At 33.8% G+C, this 19,902-nt stretch overlaps 1 protein-coding gene across 1 annotated transcript in view; it reads right to left on the bottom strand.

The window, feature by feature from the left end:
- Cacna2d1 (calcium voltage-gated channel auxiliary subunit alpha2delta 1) overlaps positions 1 to 19,902 on the bottom strand; it is a 449,854-nt gene that overhangs the window by 344,954 nt on the left and 84,998 nt on the right. The window contains exon 3 of the mRNA XM_076835140.2: positions 4,989 to 5,105. Within this exon, the coding sequence (XP_076691255.1) occupies positions 4,989 to 5,105 (117 nt within the window). The remainder of the gene's footprint in view (positions 1 to 4,988; positions 5,106 to 19,902) is intronic.

Consider the following 19,902-nt stretch of genomic DNA (forward strand, 5'->3'; position numbering starts at 1 on the left):
ATCTTAAAATAAGATAATAAGATACCTAAAAGCATTTGTAGACAGAAGTCCTAAAACTGAATTCTACCACTACCTCGTGTTATACATATAGAGTTAGACAAGAAACTTTGACCTCTGAATTCCTAATTTATAAAATATAAATAAACATTTAATGTGTCTACTTCATAGGACTTCTATAAGAACCTAATGTGAAAGATTATCAGAATCCTAACATATTTTAGTTTATTTATAGAGTTCACCTCTCCCCCCCAAAAAATACCAAATTACAAATACATAAGTACAAAAGTCTGTTTTACTATCAAAGAGATGGTTGTAAGACAAAAGCAGCTATAATTTTTTGTATTAATCTCTCAATTCTTCCTAAGGTTAGTTGATGAAGCAGATCAAAAGATCTTAGCAACATAAATAAAAAATTTAAATAAATGCTGATATTGAAAACAGAAAATATTGGGAGAAATAGTTTAGATAAAATACATAAAACATGTTTTAGATAAAATACATAAAGTAAGTTATATTTGAGTTTTTAATCAACAGGTTATAAAAGAATTAAAATTTTAATGTCAACTATGTAAAATCTGTGTGCACAGTTGCACAATAACATTTATTACAAATATTGAAAAGCAAAAATCACATTTAAAAAAAAGAAAAGAAAAACACAGAAGTTGTTCACTTCCTTTTTTAAAAACAAAGCCTTAATTTTCAACTATAAACTGTTAAGTAATTTCTTTGAAAACATGTAACAAAATAAACCACTCAATTTGCTTTTTTCCCACATATTTTACATTTATTTTTTGAAAGTATCAAGTTAATAACCTTGATACAAAGAAAATTAAAACTTTTTAAAAATTCAAACTCAAAAAAGGCAATTATTGTTACATCAAATATTTTATTTCATAGAATCTTTTTAAAATGGTTAATTGATGTAGGATTTCATGAAAATTTCATAGCATTGAGAATATTCTATTAATTGGAAGAGCTAATTCTTAATCCTATGGATGAACAGTAGTTTATAGAATACTTGAACAAAATTTCTTCCTTATTATTATCATACACTTGCTCAGGCCAAAAGACATATTTGTATAATAAGTAATAATGCAGATCTTGGAGTCAGAAACATCTGAATTCTTACTGCTCAAAAGATCGTCCTTGTAGCAGGCACATCAGCATCACCTGGGAGCTTATTAGAACTGTATCTCTGGCTCAGTCTGTTGAATAAAAATCTGCATTTTAACAGGAGTCACAGGTGATCGGCATGCCCATTAAAGTTTGTGAAGTGCTGTCATACATTACTTATTAGACACATTTCCTTCGGCACGTTTCAGGAACCCTCAAAGGCCCTATTTACTCATCAAAAAATGAGGCTGATAATAGTTATCTAGACTATAATATTAGTGTGAAAAATAATTAGATAATGTTTCTTAGTAATAAACACTCAGTAAAATCAAATTAATATTAAAATTCTAGCATCTAGCTTGGATTTGTATACTCATGATTTTTCACTATATTTAATATATAAAATTAAGCAGGTACAACATCAATATAAATTAAAGCTCCTTGAATCCAGGTGTCTTCCTGAATATAAGCCTACAGCAAAAATAAAACTAAATTAATAATGCCATCTTGCATTCATTTGCAATATAATGTAGCACCTGTTTTACAATTGGCCTCAAAATGTTTCCCTACTAAATAATGTGTTTTCTATTTTTGTGGAATCAAAGAAGTTAAATAAAGAATTCAGTTTGAAAACAAACACGACTCTTTTTACCAGACATAAAACTTAACAAATTATACATTACTTAACCTTTATACCTTCTGTATTCTGTCATAATGAACTTAGGATAGTCACGGATCCCCCACAGATTTCAAATAATGCACCACGTCTTGAGATTCAACTACAAATGACAAAAAGAAGTCACAAAAGGTTCCCATTTTTAATCCAATTATTACAAAATACCTGCTATTTACAACCGTTTTCAAGAGATTATAATGTCCAGATTACCTGCTTCCTGTGTCTAGAAAAAAAAGAATTTAAGCTGATAAAAAGTAATATACATAGAAATATTTTCAGCTATCACCAGGAACACAGAAATATAAAGCACCTTATTTTTATTAGGTAATTTTTATTGCAAACATACATATCTCTAAGAGTTTTAAAATAATATTCACATTCCTAAATTTGAAGATAATAATGCTTTTAATTGTCTAGTTATGAAATTTTACCTTACTCAATTATGTATTTTTTACATAAAATGTTTCCAATTTTTGCAATACAACATGCCAAATATTCCAACAGAGAGTGCTGCTACATTACAAAATCCTAAATACTTTAACAATCATTATAAATAATCATAATTGCCTAAAATAACAAGGAAATTTTTGAGGGCCAAGATATGTATAAAATGTAACAAGCTAAAACTCTGAACTGTGAGTGAAAAGCAAACAGAAAATAAAGATTAGTCTTGGAAGAAAGATCTGTCACAGTGCTGAGGTCTAAAGAATAACTCCAGCATTGTAGCTAACAAAATATATGTGAAAACTTTATGAAAAAAAAAATTCAAAACTTTGTTGAATGACCTAAAAAATTGCTTAATGGAAAGAATATCCTGCTTATACATAGAAAGACAAAATGTAATAAAGATAACAATTCTTCCCAATTTGGTCTGAGTCAGTATGATACCAATCAAAACCCCAGTGGAGATTTTCCCAGATTTTCATGCTCAATCTATAATAAAGATAAAATGTAAAGATTCAAGAATAGGCAAGAGGGGCTGGGGTCACAGCTCAGTGGTAGAGCACTTGCCTAGCATCTGTGAGTCACTGGGTTTAATCCTCAGCACCACATAGAAATAAAGAAATAAAGGTATTGTGTCCATCTACATCAAAAAAAAAAAAAAACTATTAAAAAAATAACAGTTGAAAGTGGATCAAATACTTAAATATGAAAGATAAAACTTAGAACCATTGAGAAGAAAATATTTTTAATTGTGTAGTCAACAATTAATATAATTAATAATTTAATAAGGGTAGGAAAGGATTAAAATTATATTTTTAGATATAATATCCCCAAAATACTAATAATTAAAGAAAAGTTGGCTTTGACTGCATTAAAAATAAGAACTTATTAAAATACATGATAAAGATAGTAAAAAGCCAAAATTAGGAAAACATATTTGCCTTGTATATAATTAAATGAGTTAACACTAATAACTCATAACCTACAAATCAATTATAAGAATAAAAATATGCAAAAGATATGTAAAGATATTTCACTGAAGATGAAGAGAAAGATGATCACATCACAGGATGATTTCCTTATTAGCAATTAACAGAGGTACCCTTTTATATGTTTGTCTACAATTAATAAGTCTGACACTTTAACATTTGTCCAGAATATGGACTACTGGAAACTCATGTATTTCTAGTAGAAATCTAAATTGATACAACTATTTTTGAAAACAATTATCACACTTTTTAAAGATGACTTTGTGAATTCCCTATAATCTAATAATTCCACTGTCCTGTATTCTTGCACATGTGTACCAAGATACTGTTCAAGAAAATTCAGCAGCACTATTCATAACAGCATCTCTCTGGAAGCAACCCAAACAATATATAAATACATAAATTGAGCTACATCCTCATAAAATAATATATACCTGTAAATATGATAGACTTGGTTTTGTTAGACATATCTCTTAGACATGGTTTTGTTTTCCACAGCTTCAATTACACATGCACAGTCTGAAAATATTAAATGGAAAAATTCTAGTAATAAGTGATTCATAAATTTTAAATTGCATAACAGTCTGAGTAGCATGATAAAATCTTGCCCCATTCTGCTCACATCACAAATTACTCCTTTGCCCAGCAAATCCACACCATATATATTATCTCCCTGTCACTTACTATGGTGCCAAGTCAGGTATCAAGTCAACTGTCAAAGTACTGCAAAGCTTTTGTTCAAATGACCTTTATGAGGTAGCCTAGTGCTACATCAACAATGCCTACTTCATTTTATCCCCTTGATATTACATCATCTGACATCACAAGAAGGAGTGTAAATACAGAATAATAGGATATTTGTGCAGAGAGAAAGGATAGTCACATAACCTTTATTATAATATATTATTATCATTGTTCTATTTATTATTATTTATTGTTAATTTCTTTCTCTTCCAAATATTGTCATAAATAGGTATATATAGGAAAAAAAAAAAACAGTACAGTCAGACCTCCACATCCACAGGTTCTGCATCCTCCATGCATATTGATAGACAACTATGAAGGGTTCAGTACTATCCTTGGTTTCAGACATCCACGGGGGTCTATTCTAAGACCCTTAATGGATAAGATAGGATTACCATAAAATGAATTAAAGCTAAATGCAAGAATACAGATAAATCATACAAACATAATGTTGGTAAAGAAAAGTTGCCAAAGACTGCTTACAAAATGATACAATGTCTCAAAGCTCAAAAGTAAGCAAATAAAATATGCCTTGTTTAGCAAAGAAGTTATGTGCGGTACAGCTATTTTTATAAAACAAAGAAATGATCAGTCAATTATCTAGTATATTGGCCACATCTGACCAGGAAGGAGGATGATGCAATGGGAGAGTACTAGAATTTAAGGGTGCTAATAATATCCTTGGTTTTATGTCCTATAATAAGATTTAAATGTGTTCATTATTATGCATAATGACTTACATATGCATAAATATACATACATATGAATTGAATATACTTTTCAAATGTTATTAAAAACATAGTACTATTATAAAAATAAACCACTATTTAGATAAAAGTTACCTGATTATTCTAGGATCCCAATGAAATCATGATCTTTCACTGTTTTATGAATGCATCACATGAGCACAATTACTAAAGTAAAGAAAGGACACTAAACAAAACCTCAGAATAAAGCATGAAAAATAAATAATAGGTAAGCGATAGTAAACAACAGAAGGAGCAGATCCAAATTAAACTCACCACCAGGGCTTTAGATCTGTTGCTTAGAAGTTTCTCAATATCCCTGGCTGCAATTTCCACCAGCTGGCGTGCATTATTTGGTTCCACAGTATACAAATCCTGGTATTTCTCATAAATCTGAGTGAAAGGAAAAGGAAGTTAATAAGAATAATAATTGCCTCTTGAGCTCATAAATTCCCATTAGAAGGTATTTAAAACTATAAACAAATGATTAAAAAGATCTACCCTTCTCTTTCTTCATTTGGATGATTTTGAAGTTTCGGTAAAAAAGGAAAACATAAATATAAATTTGCTATCAGACTACCAGCTTGCTAAAATAGTAGTTTATATCATAGGCTGTAAAACAGCTGGTTCCACAATAGTTTGCATTTGCAATTTTGAGGTTTGAAGCTGTACCTGCCCACCCCAGCATAACAACCTGGTATTAACTGTCAACCTTTTACAAAAAAAGAGTGGTCATGGTAGAAAATAGAGGGAGAGATGCAGCACACAGGTCAAACCCAGATGGAGTGTGTGGTGAACAAAGGTAGGAAAAAGGGTTATATCCTAGAGAAGGTCCCATCCTGTAATGGAGGAGGCTAACCCATGCTGCTAAACCTTATGGAGAGAGAGAGGGGAATGAAGGAATAAGAAGCCACTGCTGAGATTCAGCCACGTAACACAAGGAACTTCAGGGACAATTTACATGTAGACGAATTGAAGGTTATTAAAATCTACAGTAAATGTTTGGTTAGAACTGTAATGATGTCTTCAATTTTTTATCAAATTAAATGTTTTCATGTTTTTTGAAATCCCTGAATCAAACTATACCCAAATTAAGCTAAGTGACAGAGAAAAACTCAACTTTATTTCTGGTTCATCTCTAGGATTTCCCTAGAGTGGCATAAGCTGTGCCTGGTTTACACAGCCTGTACACTCCCAGCAGGAGAGGAGGAATTAAAGCTGGGAAGGAGGCAGGGAGCAGTGGCAGTGTTTGTGGCTGGAGTGTTGAGCTGAGAAGGAAATCCCTTATGCATGGAACAGATGGGGTGCACATGCATGACTAAACCATCTTTGAAAGCCAGGACCTGGCAGGTTTTTACTGTCTTATGAGAAGTGAATCCAGGCACACACCAAAACCAGTTCAACCCTGCTTTTTTCTGGCATAGCTCCAGCAATCTGCTTTACTACCAACAGGTTCTACAGCTGGGTCCCAGGGGAGCATGATGCTGCTGGTGAACACTGGCTTCAGGCGTACATAAATGCCTATACTAACATTCATCCATCACATAGTACATTAGTTTTCCATGGACTTAAAACTTTTTAAAGGGAGTTATAGTTAATTGGCATTTAAAAAGACCTCAATCACATTTTACTCCTAAAATTGATTAATTTAAACTCTGAGATTTTCCCCATAGTCATTTGAACGCTGGCCTTATTCACTTGAATTATCCAAGGCACATCAATTTAGTGACATGAAGATCCTATATTTGGTTTCCAGTGCATATCAATGGATTGGTTATGCTTTTACCAGGTGGATATGGAGGTCCTCTTTTCCATACCAAGCTTACCCATGAAGAAATCCCTCCAAGGAGAAGCTCTTTTGTCAGCCTCAGATGAGATTCAGGAATGAGAATTCTTGAATTGATTAAATGATTTGGGTTACAAGTAGATAAACCTCAACATCACTTGAACTTGATTCAGGATATTTAGTTCTTTGCAGTAAAACCAATAGAACTAATTGATGGGAAATGTACTGTGCTTTGTACCATTAATACCTTCTTCATTTCTCTACACGGTCTAACCTCCTTCCTGTGGTACAGAGAGAACAATGTGCTTCATAGTTGTTGAAGATTATTTCAGATATACAATACATACTTCACGTTATAGACTACAGATATAGTCAGTTATTAAGTCACTACAGGTGTCAAACACATTACTAACTGGTTTAAAAATGAATGGAGTGTAAATCAATTTATCTCAAGTGTATATATATATATATATATATATATATATATATATCCTCTAGAATATATACAAAATGTTCCCTCAAATTTTATTTCTATTATAATTTTAAAATAATTAACAAATAATGAGGTTTGATTTTGAATGTCCCCCAAATATGCTAAAAGCTAGGTCCCCAGGGTAGTAAAAGCTTTGGGAAGTGGAGCCTAGTGAAAGGTCCTCAGGCCATTGGAAATGTGCCCTCAAAGGGTATTGTGGGATCATGATGCCCTGCCTATTTTTCTCTTTTGCTTCTTGGTGATTAGTTTAGCAGTTTTGCTCTACCACACACTACCATCTTGATGTACTGCCTGACCATAGGCCCAAGCTATGCCAATTGATCATGGACTGGAACCTCCAAATCTGTAAGTCAAAATATAAACTTTTTCTCTTTATAAGTTAATCATCAAAACTATTTCACTATAATGATAGAGAACTGACTAACAAAAAGAGAGAAAAATAAACTCTGTCTCACAAATAAATCTTAAACAGATGATGTCAGGAAAGTCTAGAACCCAGAAATAAATACCTGGCTATATTATTTCATATATAAAACTGCAATTAGAGTGTTTTCTTTGATAAGAAAAATGAGTTAAAACTATGTACCCACCTCACCAAAAGAACTAGCTCTCACTTTCTGGCTTTAAAAAACATAATATTCTTTGTTGTTGTATGAACTCTTATGAAGTCTCTCAAAAAGTTTTCAGATAAATACTTAGTAATTTATTTATTTATTTACAATTTTCAAAGAAGTTTTCACATAGATTTTTAATATGATGATACATTTCATAACATAAATATACTTCTATTCTCATCACTGAAATAAGTCACAATTCCACAATATTTAATATATTAGCATATTAATATTAGAAAGCACAGTCTAAAGTGTCTTTTTTGTGTGTGATTACCTGCTTTGTAATTTTACCCAATTTTTTCATGAAGGAAAAATAGCATGTTAGAAATAATATGAGTTTTCAGCACCAGACAGCACACCATTCAAATCATGTCAGCTTCTCACATGCTACATGATATTGGCCTTTCTACTAAAAAGAATGTGGCATAAAGACAAAATTCAGGATGGGATATTTTCCCTACTGAGTGATACACTAATGTGCTTTAGTTTTTCTCCAATGTGAGTTCTATTATTATTCTACACACAGTCTTCACAAAAAAAGAATGCTTGTCACCTGTACATTCTCTCAGAATCTTAACTGACTTTAATGATCTTCCACTGATACATTCAAAGACTAAGTTTCACTGAAAACAGAACACGTTATAGTTCTTGCCTTTTTCACAGGAAACTTCTTTCAAATCACTTTCCTCTAAATTAAATCCATAGTTCCCAGATAATCTTCAAAATAATATACTTAAAATAACCTCAAATGTACTAACTACAAAGTGACACCAATCATTGATATAATTGCTTAACAAAATTCATAAAGAATCATTTTACGAACTATAAAACTTTCCCAAAGATACTAACTGAAAACCTAAATATGTCTCCAAGTTTTAGATCGCTCACTAGATTATTATTAGCAATTAATTTTAGGCATCCAGTTTATACCATTTCTAGGTGTTTTATTCTATGATTCTCTTTCAGAAAGCTAAAAATAATTTAAAAATTAAAAAAAAATTAAAAGAACTAGCTAACCAACACATTAGGTTCGTTATGGTTTTAGAATATCAGACGGGGGGAGTTTGAGTTCCTAAAAGAGCAAAACCACTGCCTAGAGCAGCAGAAGATGAAAGGTAACCTGGCATGAATTAGGAGAAGTGAGTCTGAAAAGCCACTCTGCACTCTGGATCTCCATTGACTCATCAGATGTAATTTCAGAGGAAAACCCCATAACATAAGTGAGAAAATCCCTGAGAGTTAAGAGTGAACACCTTCGTAGAGATAGCCTCAGTGCAGGATCAAGGGAACTCCAATGCAGAGGTTGATGGGAAGAAAAGGTCCAGCTAAAGGATGATGGTGAACCACCTAAAGCAGAGGGACTCTATGTAGCTGGAGGAGAGGGGCCAAGTCTTTGGTGCCAAGAGTTTTCAGTATCTATGTCAAGAGAACAAAAGAAAGCAAATATCCCAGAGCTTACTTCCCCTCACATCTAGACTTCAAGGAGCAAAGTCAAGAACATTAGAGAATATTGCAAAGTGGTTGGAACTTGGAATTTATTAAATTACCATAAAAGGTTGTTTTGGACTGGAAAAGATCAACCATCAAGTAGTAAGATTAATCACCCCCCTCACCTTTTTGTTAGAGATAATGGCACCTTATAAGCAAGTGAAGTTCCCTAAAGAGATACACTCTAGTTTATACATATTATATCTTAGGCATATAAACTTTGACAACCCTAAATCAATATGTGTGTGTTTCTTTCCCTTTCATGGAACTTGTCCTGGACAGGCAATCAGGATTTCTTTCATGCCCAGCCATCTTATTTTGGGAAGTTTCCCCTCAGGGAATCCCCATCGAAAAAGGAGTCCAAGAACTTCCTTACACATACTTCATGATATTCTGATGTGTAGCCTTGCCAGTTGGTCCCTAACTAATTGCCAGAACTTATAACAGACCTAGGAGATGCTGACTACTAATTCAAAAGCTTATGAGAAGCTAAAGAAAAAAGATTTGTATGAACAATAATATCACACTGAGCCAAACAGATTTCTCACCATAGGACAGCAGTTGTACAGATTAGTGTAGATCCAGGGCATTAACAGCAATGAAAAGATTATCTGGAGGAAAAGAGTTTTCAGATATATTGAGCAACAGAAATTATGGCTGTGGTCAGCAGAACAATAGCCTCCCAAAGATCCTAATCCTCAGAACTTGAGTGAATATGTTGTTATACCACAAAAGAGAACTCAATTTGCTGATGGATTAAGTTTGCTAGTCAGATGGACCCAAAAGATCTTTAAAAATGGAAGATGAAGGTGTGACTAAGGAAGGAAACCAGACATGGAAACATGAGAAGAAATCTCCCTAACACTGCTGGCTTTGAAGACGGAAGAGTAATAAGCCAAGGAAAAGACATCTGAAAATTGTAAAATAATGGATCTGCTTGTTTAAGCCAAGAAATTTATGGTAATTTGTCACAGTAGCAATAGAATTCTAACACAATGAATTAGTCATAGCCAGGAGCTCCCTGCTCAGAGTCCACAATAAAAATCCGCCTCTGGGGCTGCCTTGCTCTGGACATCCTTCCACTAACCAAACTATGATGAAAATACTCTTGAGTTCTTGACTTAAATTTGCTACATTTTTGAAGTATTTCTACAATAAACTTCCTGAGTGATTCACTGTGCCTTAAATTAGAAACTTAAGAAAGACCCCATGTTTCCAAATTGTGACTAACAGTAGTCTTACTGTGCAATTTTTTTTTTCATTAGTCATAGATTCTGATGAACATGAAAGATGAACTCTATTGTGAGAAGTGTTCATTTTCCTTTAGGTTTTAGGCAGTAATGAAAGTGGTTCACGGACACACATTATGATCTTCATTATTGTGTGAAGTTCTAAGAAGAAAGTCTAGACAGGAAAGCTAAAAATACCTAAATGGACATGCATATGTTGTATAAAATTATAGATGAACCAGATAAGTAAATATGGTTTCACCTCACAATAATCAGAGTGGGATAAAAAGAAAGTGTTACATGACGTCACCCTACCCCCACCATTCTTACTTCACAACCTTGACTGGCTAATAGGACTAAATGTAAGAATCTTTAATACTAACTCAAGCAGGGAAAGAGGTGCATTGTCTCCTTGACTGCTTTAGACATCCATGAAATAAGTTTCATTAATTTGAATTGAATTTTACAATGTGAGATGGCTTGTAGATAATGTTAGGGATTTTGTTTTTGTTTTTATTAAGTACTCTTTGAACTACTTGTTCCCTGTAAACTGAGAATATCTTATTTCTAAAAGGTATATTAACACAAAAGAATAATATAATGTTCTTTCTTGATTACTATCAAGGATCACAGTTCCCTTGACTGAAGAAATTTTACAATCGGTCAAAATAGAATAAAAATTTTCATTATATTTATCCTGAGTCTCATCATAGTCAAAGATGAACAACCTAGGGAGATGTTGAAATAGGTGAATATTCCCTCATCTAAGTAGAGTAGCCAGTGACTGCATATTTGAATTGATGATAGAATATATTTTACAAACAACAAACAATTTTTTAAAAACCCTCTTTCCTTTTATAAAAATTAGCTGAGTTTAAAAATCACACAATATACTGGAAGTTGATCTCATCAACCTTTCCCATCTTCCCCTCTGATTAAAAGAGAAAATGATGCAATCCCAGAAACAAAAGTGCCGTAGTCTGGCTGGGCACAATTCAGGAGCCACTTGTCAAAAGAAACGAACTTTATTTTTAGAACACACACCACAGCACACAGCTCCTCAGGAAAAACCCTCAGAGCCCAACTGCCACCACCAGCTTCCCACAAGCCTCTCAACCTCCCCCACATCTCCTGCTCTTGAGGCCGATTGGCTGGGTCGAGTGGGCAGAGCCAAAAAAAGTCCCCCAATGAGCAGCTCTGTGGTCTGAAAGGGCGGGGGAAACAGCCCAATGAGCATCACCGCAGAGAAGCCAATCAGTTGGCAGCTAGAAGTTTGCTGGGGCTGCTGTGAGCCAATCATCAGCTGGCAGCTGGAAGTTTGCTGGCAGCTGGAAGTTTGCTGGGGCCCCTTCGGCTGTGGCTCTCAACACAAAAGTCAAGCTTTTAAAACATCTTACTCTTTAGTACTCTTTGGTATATTGTCTGTTGGGATAATCTCCACTGGGTAAAGAACTAAGGTAAATATCAACTGGTGAACAACAACATAGATTTTTTTTAAATTTATGAAGCTATACATATTCCTTTTACAAAAACTATGGCCTTTCGTTAATATCAGTTTTTAAAGGGTATATCTGATTCACTTCTTTTACATAAATTAGAACCCGTTTCAACCTATGGGATTTTTATGACTTGAAATTTTCAATTTTGCTATTCTTAAGCATTTTCAAATATAATCTAATCTAACTTATGTAAGTGTTGTATTTATTATATATTTTTATTGCTCTTAATCAGAATCAAATTTCAAGAGGAAAAGATTTTGTTCTGTTCTTGGTACATGTACAGTATGTGGCATAATAAATATTGATTGTATAAATTACTGAATAGATACTGATACTGGGTACTATGTCAGGTTTCACTGGGAATGTGAATACTGACTTATAACAACTTCCTTATAATTTATAATCAAAATGAACCTAAAAATAATAGCAAGGATAAGTAATGTGCTATGCACTTATATAATGGAATACAAATACAATACTTAAACAAAAATTAAAATAATGAAATATATACATACAAAAAAGGATATTATTGTTCCAATATAGAGATACAGAAAATTATAGTCTCATAATTCAGAAAAGATACAAATCATATAGGCTATGAAAGTCAAAAGATGGGATTATAGTCACACTTTGGAGGAAATGTGTGCTTAAACAAGGGATGAAAGAGATCGTAGCACGCACGATACAAGGAATTATTGGAAAATGAAAACTGAAAAACAAATTGGAGCATGAATATGGAGAGCTATGGAAGTTAGGATATTGGTTTATACCTTAATCTGTAGTCAACTTAAAATATTTTAGGTTAATAATACCTAGCCCAGAATTTCTAGAGCCTATCACAGTGGTGTGTACATAGGAAGAACTCAAAATACAAACTATAAAATATAAAATGCACACACACACACAATTATATGCACCCAAGAGTACATACATAACTTCATCATGTCATCATATTTATAGTGCATACTTTTCCAATGATGACTTCACACTGTCATTCTCCTAGTCATTCCCTTTTATCTATTTGATATGCTACAGCTTCATAGTTGGGATGGGGTCATCACACTTCAAATGGGACATTATCTTTAGAAAAGATTCAGGAAGAATGAAGTCAAAGCTGGTGAACCTCTTGCCAGATGCCAGTTGCCCAAGTTCCTACTAATAAGAACATAATGGTGACACTCATAAGCAATATATTAAAGATATATGAAGGAAAAGGATAAATGACTATTGTAAAAGTGCTTCTTAATACAAAACAACAGATGATTACATTGAACCAGAAAAGCAGGTTGTTCCTGGAATAAAAAAATTAAACTACAACAAAGACTAACTACAAAAATTATTCATAGTAAGAATTTCTCAGTTTGGAGGATGGTGAAATTTCACATATAAAGTAAACTGTAAATTGTTGTTGTTGTTGTTGTTTTGCAGTGCTGGGGATCAAACCCAGGGCTTTGAGTATGCAAAGCAGGCACTCTTCGAACTGAGCTATATCCCCAGCCCCTGTAAGTTCATTTTAAGAACACTAAGATTCAAGAAAAGAAAAAAAATTATATAAATATATATACTTATTATATATATATATATATATATATATATACACACACACACACACACACACACACACATATATATATATAAAAAAGGATATTTGCTTTTTTAATTACAGAGAAAATTTATTAACCCACTCTTTCCCTGTCCATATCTAAACCCATATACAAATTGTGAATTGAGTATGTATTTTAACCAGAAAATCTATATGCAATGAAAAGTGGAAGAGATCACACTATATTCTATCAAAATTAAATTAAAATATAACTAACTATAGACTGAGTAAGCTGCCTGTTTAATGTCTCTAACCCTAAATGACCTAAATTCATTTTTTTGCCAATAAAAGAATTTTAAAAAGCAATCCTGTTTAATTTGCCCTTCACCATCATACCTTATTAGCACAGGACTATCGATGCTGATACATAATAACATGCTTATTCTTACTTCAAACCCTTCAATCCTTCTAAAACAGTTGTTGACACATTTTACCAGATCAGATTTTGTTGTGGGAGAATGCTCTGTGCACTGCGGACATCTAATAGCACCACTGTCCTTTGTAAGTAGACCCACATAGCAAGCCCTCTTCCCCACATTATAACGGTCATAAATGCTTCCCAGCACTGCCCAGCATCTTCTAAGGAGCAAAAATCACTGGCTTGGAACCACTGTGCTAGATATATATTTGCAATACTAATAAATAAGAATTCCATTTTCAACTACTAGCACAACTTAAGAAAATATAAATTAATGTTTGATAATAGAACAAAATGGTAAGGTAAAAATAAAAATTTTTAATATATGTTAATAAAATGTTGAAAGTAGCCAGTAAGATAACAATTGCCCTTAAAGTTCATTCTGTGTCTTTGAAAATGAACAGAATTTACCACTGATTATAAAAAAAAAAAAGCTTCTCAAATCTCTCTTATGGGGAGGGAAGTGAAAAAAATACATATTCTTTACTGAAAGTACATTTTTGCAATCAAAATAGATTTCTTTTTACTTCAAAGAGACAGAGATCAAAAGGGTCATATGATCACAAATTGCCTATATAATTATGGTGATGGAGTTACAACATTTCATTGTTGAGGAAAGCAAGGCAATTCTGAAAAAGAATGAAAAGTGAAAATATCATAAATAGCAATATTTGTTTATCAGAAGTAAAAAGCATGAAACTTTTCCAAAGCATCTATTAATGCTTCCCCATTCTATCTTTTATTTCCTTATATCCTTAAAACATTTCTGTGAGGAAGGCAGTGTTGCTGTTGATCTCATGTGAAAAGCAGGTAAAGGAAATTCTAATATCATGTAGCTACTTAGTAACTTTCCTGGGACTGAAAGATTACTCATCTAGCTTGTTGCTGTGTTGATTCCCTAATAAAAATCACAAATTAATTATGTTCTGCATTTGAGTGTCTTCTTTTGTAAATACACTAGTATATTTAACTATCACCTAGAAAATGAATACTCTATTTACATAAGATAATGTGCCCACAATTTCAAAGAAAAAGCATCAGGGTTAGTTAGAAACTATCATAACTCAAACTATTTATCTAAATACTGGGGATGTGGCTCAAGCCGTAACGTGCTCTCCTGGCATGCGCGGGGCGTTGGGTTCCATCCTCAGCACCACATAAAAATAAAAATAAATAAATAAATAAAGATGTTGTGTCCACCGAAAACTGAAAAATAAATATTAAAAAATTCTCTCTCTCTACGCTCTCTCTCTCCTCTCTCTCTCTAAACAATAAAAATAAAAATAAATAAATACTAACTTATTTGAGAATACTAATGAATGTTCAATATTTAGACACATTCTGCATTTATATCTTTGAGTAGCATATTAAAACATAAAGTATTGATTTTGACATAACTTTAACTTAGGAAATCTTAACAATGAATCAAAATTCTGAGGTGGTGCCATTGCAGAATAGTTCCATCTTTAAAAAACAAATTTCAAAAATAATATTTTAAAAAATATATTTGCATATTTTATACTAAAGTTTTAGAAATTCAGATAAAATTTAAATTTAAGAAGTAAGCCTTATAACAACAATGTGACACGGATTGTTTTGACTTTCTTAGATAATTAGGGGGACACAGTAATATGTTAGTAAAAAAAAAATGGGATTCCCCTAACATCCTTCATTGTCAGAAGACAACACAGCATTCTAAATGTTGCAGAAGGGAAGTAGGGAGCAATGTCAGACATTGTGGGTGAATACTTCAAAATGCGTATTGTTACCACTAGAAGAATACACACACACACACACACACACACACAGTCTGAGTCCAAAGTCCTACAACCCAAAAGGAAAAGCCTAGAGGGATCTGAAAGAGAAGACAAGAAAAGATCAGGTAAGAAAATGTAGCATTGAGGCTCACTGAGTCGAGGGCCAAACAGTGCAAATAGCTGTGGATCCCACAAGGAAGAATAGAAGACACAGAGCTTTTAAGGCCTTCGCTGTCCCTATGCCCAGGGCCAGGGCTAGGGAGAAGAAGTGAGTTGCCAAGGGCACAAAATGTAAGCAGGTACTTACTCTTTCTGGATCAGGCAAGTTGATGAGCTTCAGAGCAAATGCCTCTCCAAATTATACCCCAGTCACTTCACTTAGCTCAGGTAATACAGATCCTGCTGGGACTCCCTCCCTACCTTTTCCCTGCAGGGAAAATAAGCCTATTTGGAATGAAGAGGAACTTGACCTCTTTAAAAATAAAGCCTTCATTCCTGCTTCCTAATACCAAACACGCTCCCCTTAGAGATGAAAGTGTTAGTAAAGAGTTAAGTGATCAAATGCAAGTGACAATTGCAGAAGCCTTCCTTCTGTAATAAAGAGAAGGCTAGGAGAGAAGTCGTGTAGGGGCCTGAGGTCCTTATAGTATGCTTACATTGTTGCAGTTACTTGTCCCCAGGGCAGGGCCAATCAAATGTAGTGACTGAGGATTTTGACATATTTGCAGAGTTCTGTTAGATTCAGAAGTACACTGCACAGGGCTGGGATTGTGGCTCAGTGGCAGAGCACTTGCCTAGCACGTGTGAGGCACTGGGTTCCATTCTCAGCAGCACGTATCAATAAATAAAATAAAGGCTCACTGACAACTAAAAAATTAAAAAAAAAAAAAGAAAAAGTACATTGCCCAATTTATATTCATCAACTTTTTGTTTGAAAATGGTTTTCTGAAGCAAATTCTCTACTATATAGTACCCACTAGTTTAGAATATTTGATGAATCTGATATTGGTCAAAATTTGGTTATATTTTTAAGGGGATATATTTTCTCAACAAATTAAACACTGGTTGATGGCCAACCACTACAACCATTGTTTTCAAGAATATTACAAACACTTTAATATTTACAATGTTATTTATTTGTAAACATGTTATTGGCCTCTCCCTCTCCATTTACTAGTATGGGAGCTACAAGGATCTCTATGTGTGTGTGTGTGTGTGTGTGTGTGTGTGTGTGTGTGTGTAGAAATAATAAAATATCCTATAATTCAAATTGTTTAAAAACATTTTCCAAAATCTGGAGATACATTTCAATTTTTTAAATTTTTTAAATATTATTTTAGTTACTAGTGGACTTTTATTTTACTTATTTATATGTGGTGCTGAGAATCAAACCCAGTGCCTTACACATGCTAGGCAAGCACTCTGCCACTGAGCCACAACCCCAGTCACTCAATTATTTCTTGATCTATAATGTTTAAAATTTATAAATAAAGCTTCAATTCTATATTAACAAAGCACTAATACGTTTTAGATACAGCACTCACACAAAAGTAATATTCAGATAATAATAGGAATCAGTGGAAGATTGCTTAATCTCCCCACTATTTGTTCTGCCCCTTCCATTGTGGTAGAATTTTCATTGGACACATTACTGTAAAGACCTTCCTTCTTTGTAACCCGTCTAGGTTTATGAGACCATGTGACTAAGCTCTCATTACTGCAATGTGTGTAAACAACTTATACTGCTTGGGTATCTGCTCTCCTACTCTGTCTTCCTTTACCTGATGACTGAGAAATAAGAGCAACTGAAGGAATCACCTTAGACTAGAAATGAAAACCCCAAGGTGAGAGGATCTCAGGGACCCCCAGCTAACCATACTCTGCTCACCTCTAGTCTGCAGTGTGGGAGAAAAGTGTGTACTGATCTTGTCTGTGTCACATCAACTCAGCCTGTATCCCACTAGTACAATATGATACATTTAACTAATTCAACAAATGAATGATATTTGCAGAGTTATGTTTATATGTCAATATGTAGTTTATATGGATTGTATCATCATTCCAACAACCCCATAACATTACCTTGGCCAATAAAGCTAACAATTGACAGAACCAATTGATGGACATATGTGTTCCAAATGATTACATAATGGAATAATAATTCAATAAGAGATATTTTAAAACTTTAATGTATTAGGGTCAGCAATACTTCTTAAGCTTCCTCACTCTTGATTTCTAACAGAAGATAGGCAAGAAACCTACGTAAAATCCACATCTGTTAAGAGCATTGAATGCATTCAATAACATTAATCAACTTTCCCCAGACTGATATTTTATGACCCCATTAAGCAATTTTCATAAAACTACAAGGATGTATTATTTTAGCAATGTGGCTCATTACATTGGTTCTTGGCCTTCATGTAAAACTGGCTTTACCTGTGAAGCCAGTAAAATTAATTACGTTAATTGATTTGTGAAGAAACAAAATTTCTACAACATTAACTTCGGTCCAGGGACCTATTTAATTCCTCCCCTCCTTCAACTTCTGGTCCTCAGCATGCATTCAACACTTCTGATGTCTGTCGCTCAGTGTCAGTGTCTGTCATACATGAGAACCCAAGTTTGGTCTCCAGCACTTCAAAAACAAATAAAACCCCACAACAATGCCCCCAAACTTAGTTCAAAGTTCATTCTCAACATTGTTATCTTTCAAGCGGTTTTTGCCTCAAGTTTACATGGCTTAAAAAATGTATTCCTTTTGCCCAAATCATGGACCTTCTGTCTAGGAAAAGTTTGAAACCAATGGGATCACTTATCCTGTAAGAGGGCGCTCTCCAAGTGCCCTAATACCTGAATTATTTTTCCTGTAGTGAATTCTGCTCAGTCTCCAATGCGCACACACACACACACACGCACACACACACACACACACAGAGAGAGAGAGAGAGAGAGAGAGAGAGAAAGAGAGGAAGAGAGAGAGCTTCCCTAACATGTCATTCTCTTACACATAATACATCTGTCACTATATTGAGGTATGTTCCTCATAAACAAAAAATTATGGGGATTTTCATCTTTTCCATCTACTTTTTATCCTAATTCAGACAAAGTCATTAATTCATACAATTTTACAGTCTTCTAAGCCATCTATACTTCCTAAGACCTAATGGAAACTCGGTGAAATTTTTTTTACTTAATATTTTATTGCAAAACACAGATTTGGCAATAGAAGATTTATATCATAACATGAAATAAAATAACGAGGTCAGCCAAGCAAGTGGTTTTTGAGGCTAGAGAGGCACTGAAAAGGTTTCCAAGAGCTTATTTTTAATCTCAATCTGTCAATAAAAAGCATCATGTAACTTAAAACCAGAATCTGTCATTTGTCATTTTTTTTCTCCTTGTGGTTGAATGAAAGCCCTTAGTCAATTTAAACAGTATTTAAATGAAAATTAATAAATAATATTTGCTGGAACATCCACAAATACCATTGCTCAGTCTCACTTATATGCTGCACACTTTCTCAGTGTAACATAGCTTCCCCTACACTACAGATCCCTACTGTCAATTTACAATAACTTTCAGGCATCTTTTCACCCCAAGCACTGGGGATTTTTGATGAGCTGTGTCAGTTCTCTGAGGAAAGAAACTGTTTCTTTGTCTACTCTTGGTAGCCTGCACAGTGCGTGGAACACACTATGTGCTCAATGAGGACTGATTAGAATTAAATCTCATCACTGGTGTTCACAAGAAATACCCTTCATTTCCAAATGTACTCCTTATCTCACAGATACAGGTTTGGTACCCTTATGTAAAAGATTTGGGACCAGAAATTCTTCAGATTTCAGATTTCTTCTGAACCATTTGCTTACATATGTAGATACATGAGACCCAAGTGTAAATATGCTCAAACTAATATTAGTTTTACTCAAAACTCTCTTGTAGAATAAAATCATGGCATTTGCAATAAATGGATGGAGTTGGAGAATATCATGCTAAGCAAAGTAAGCCACCACCCCCCCCAAAAAAAAAAAAAAAAAGGTCAAATGTTCTCTCTGATAAGTGGATGCTAACCCATAAAGGGGTGGATGGGCGCTGGAGAGAATGGAGGAACTTTGGGCAAAGGGGAGGGAGGAAAGGGGTGGGGGTATGGGGGTAGGAAAGATGGTGGAATGAGATGAACATCATTACCCTAGGTACATGTATTACTGCACATATGGTGGGACTCTACATCAAGTACAACCAGAGAAATGAAAAGTTGTGCTCCTTTTGTGTACGATGAATCAAAATCCATTATGCTATCATG

The sequence above is a fragment of the Callospermophilus lateralis genome, chromosome 1, assembly GCF_048772815.1.
Source record: "Callospermophilus lateralis isolate mCalLat2 chromosome 1, mCalLat2.hap1, whole genome shotgun sequence".
Lineage (NCBI taxonomy): Eukaryota > Metazoa > Chordata > Mammalia > Rodentia > Sciuridae > Callospermophilus > Callospermophilus lateralis.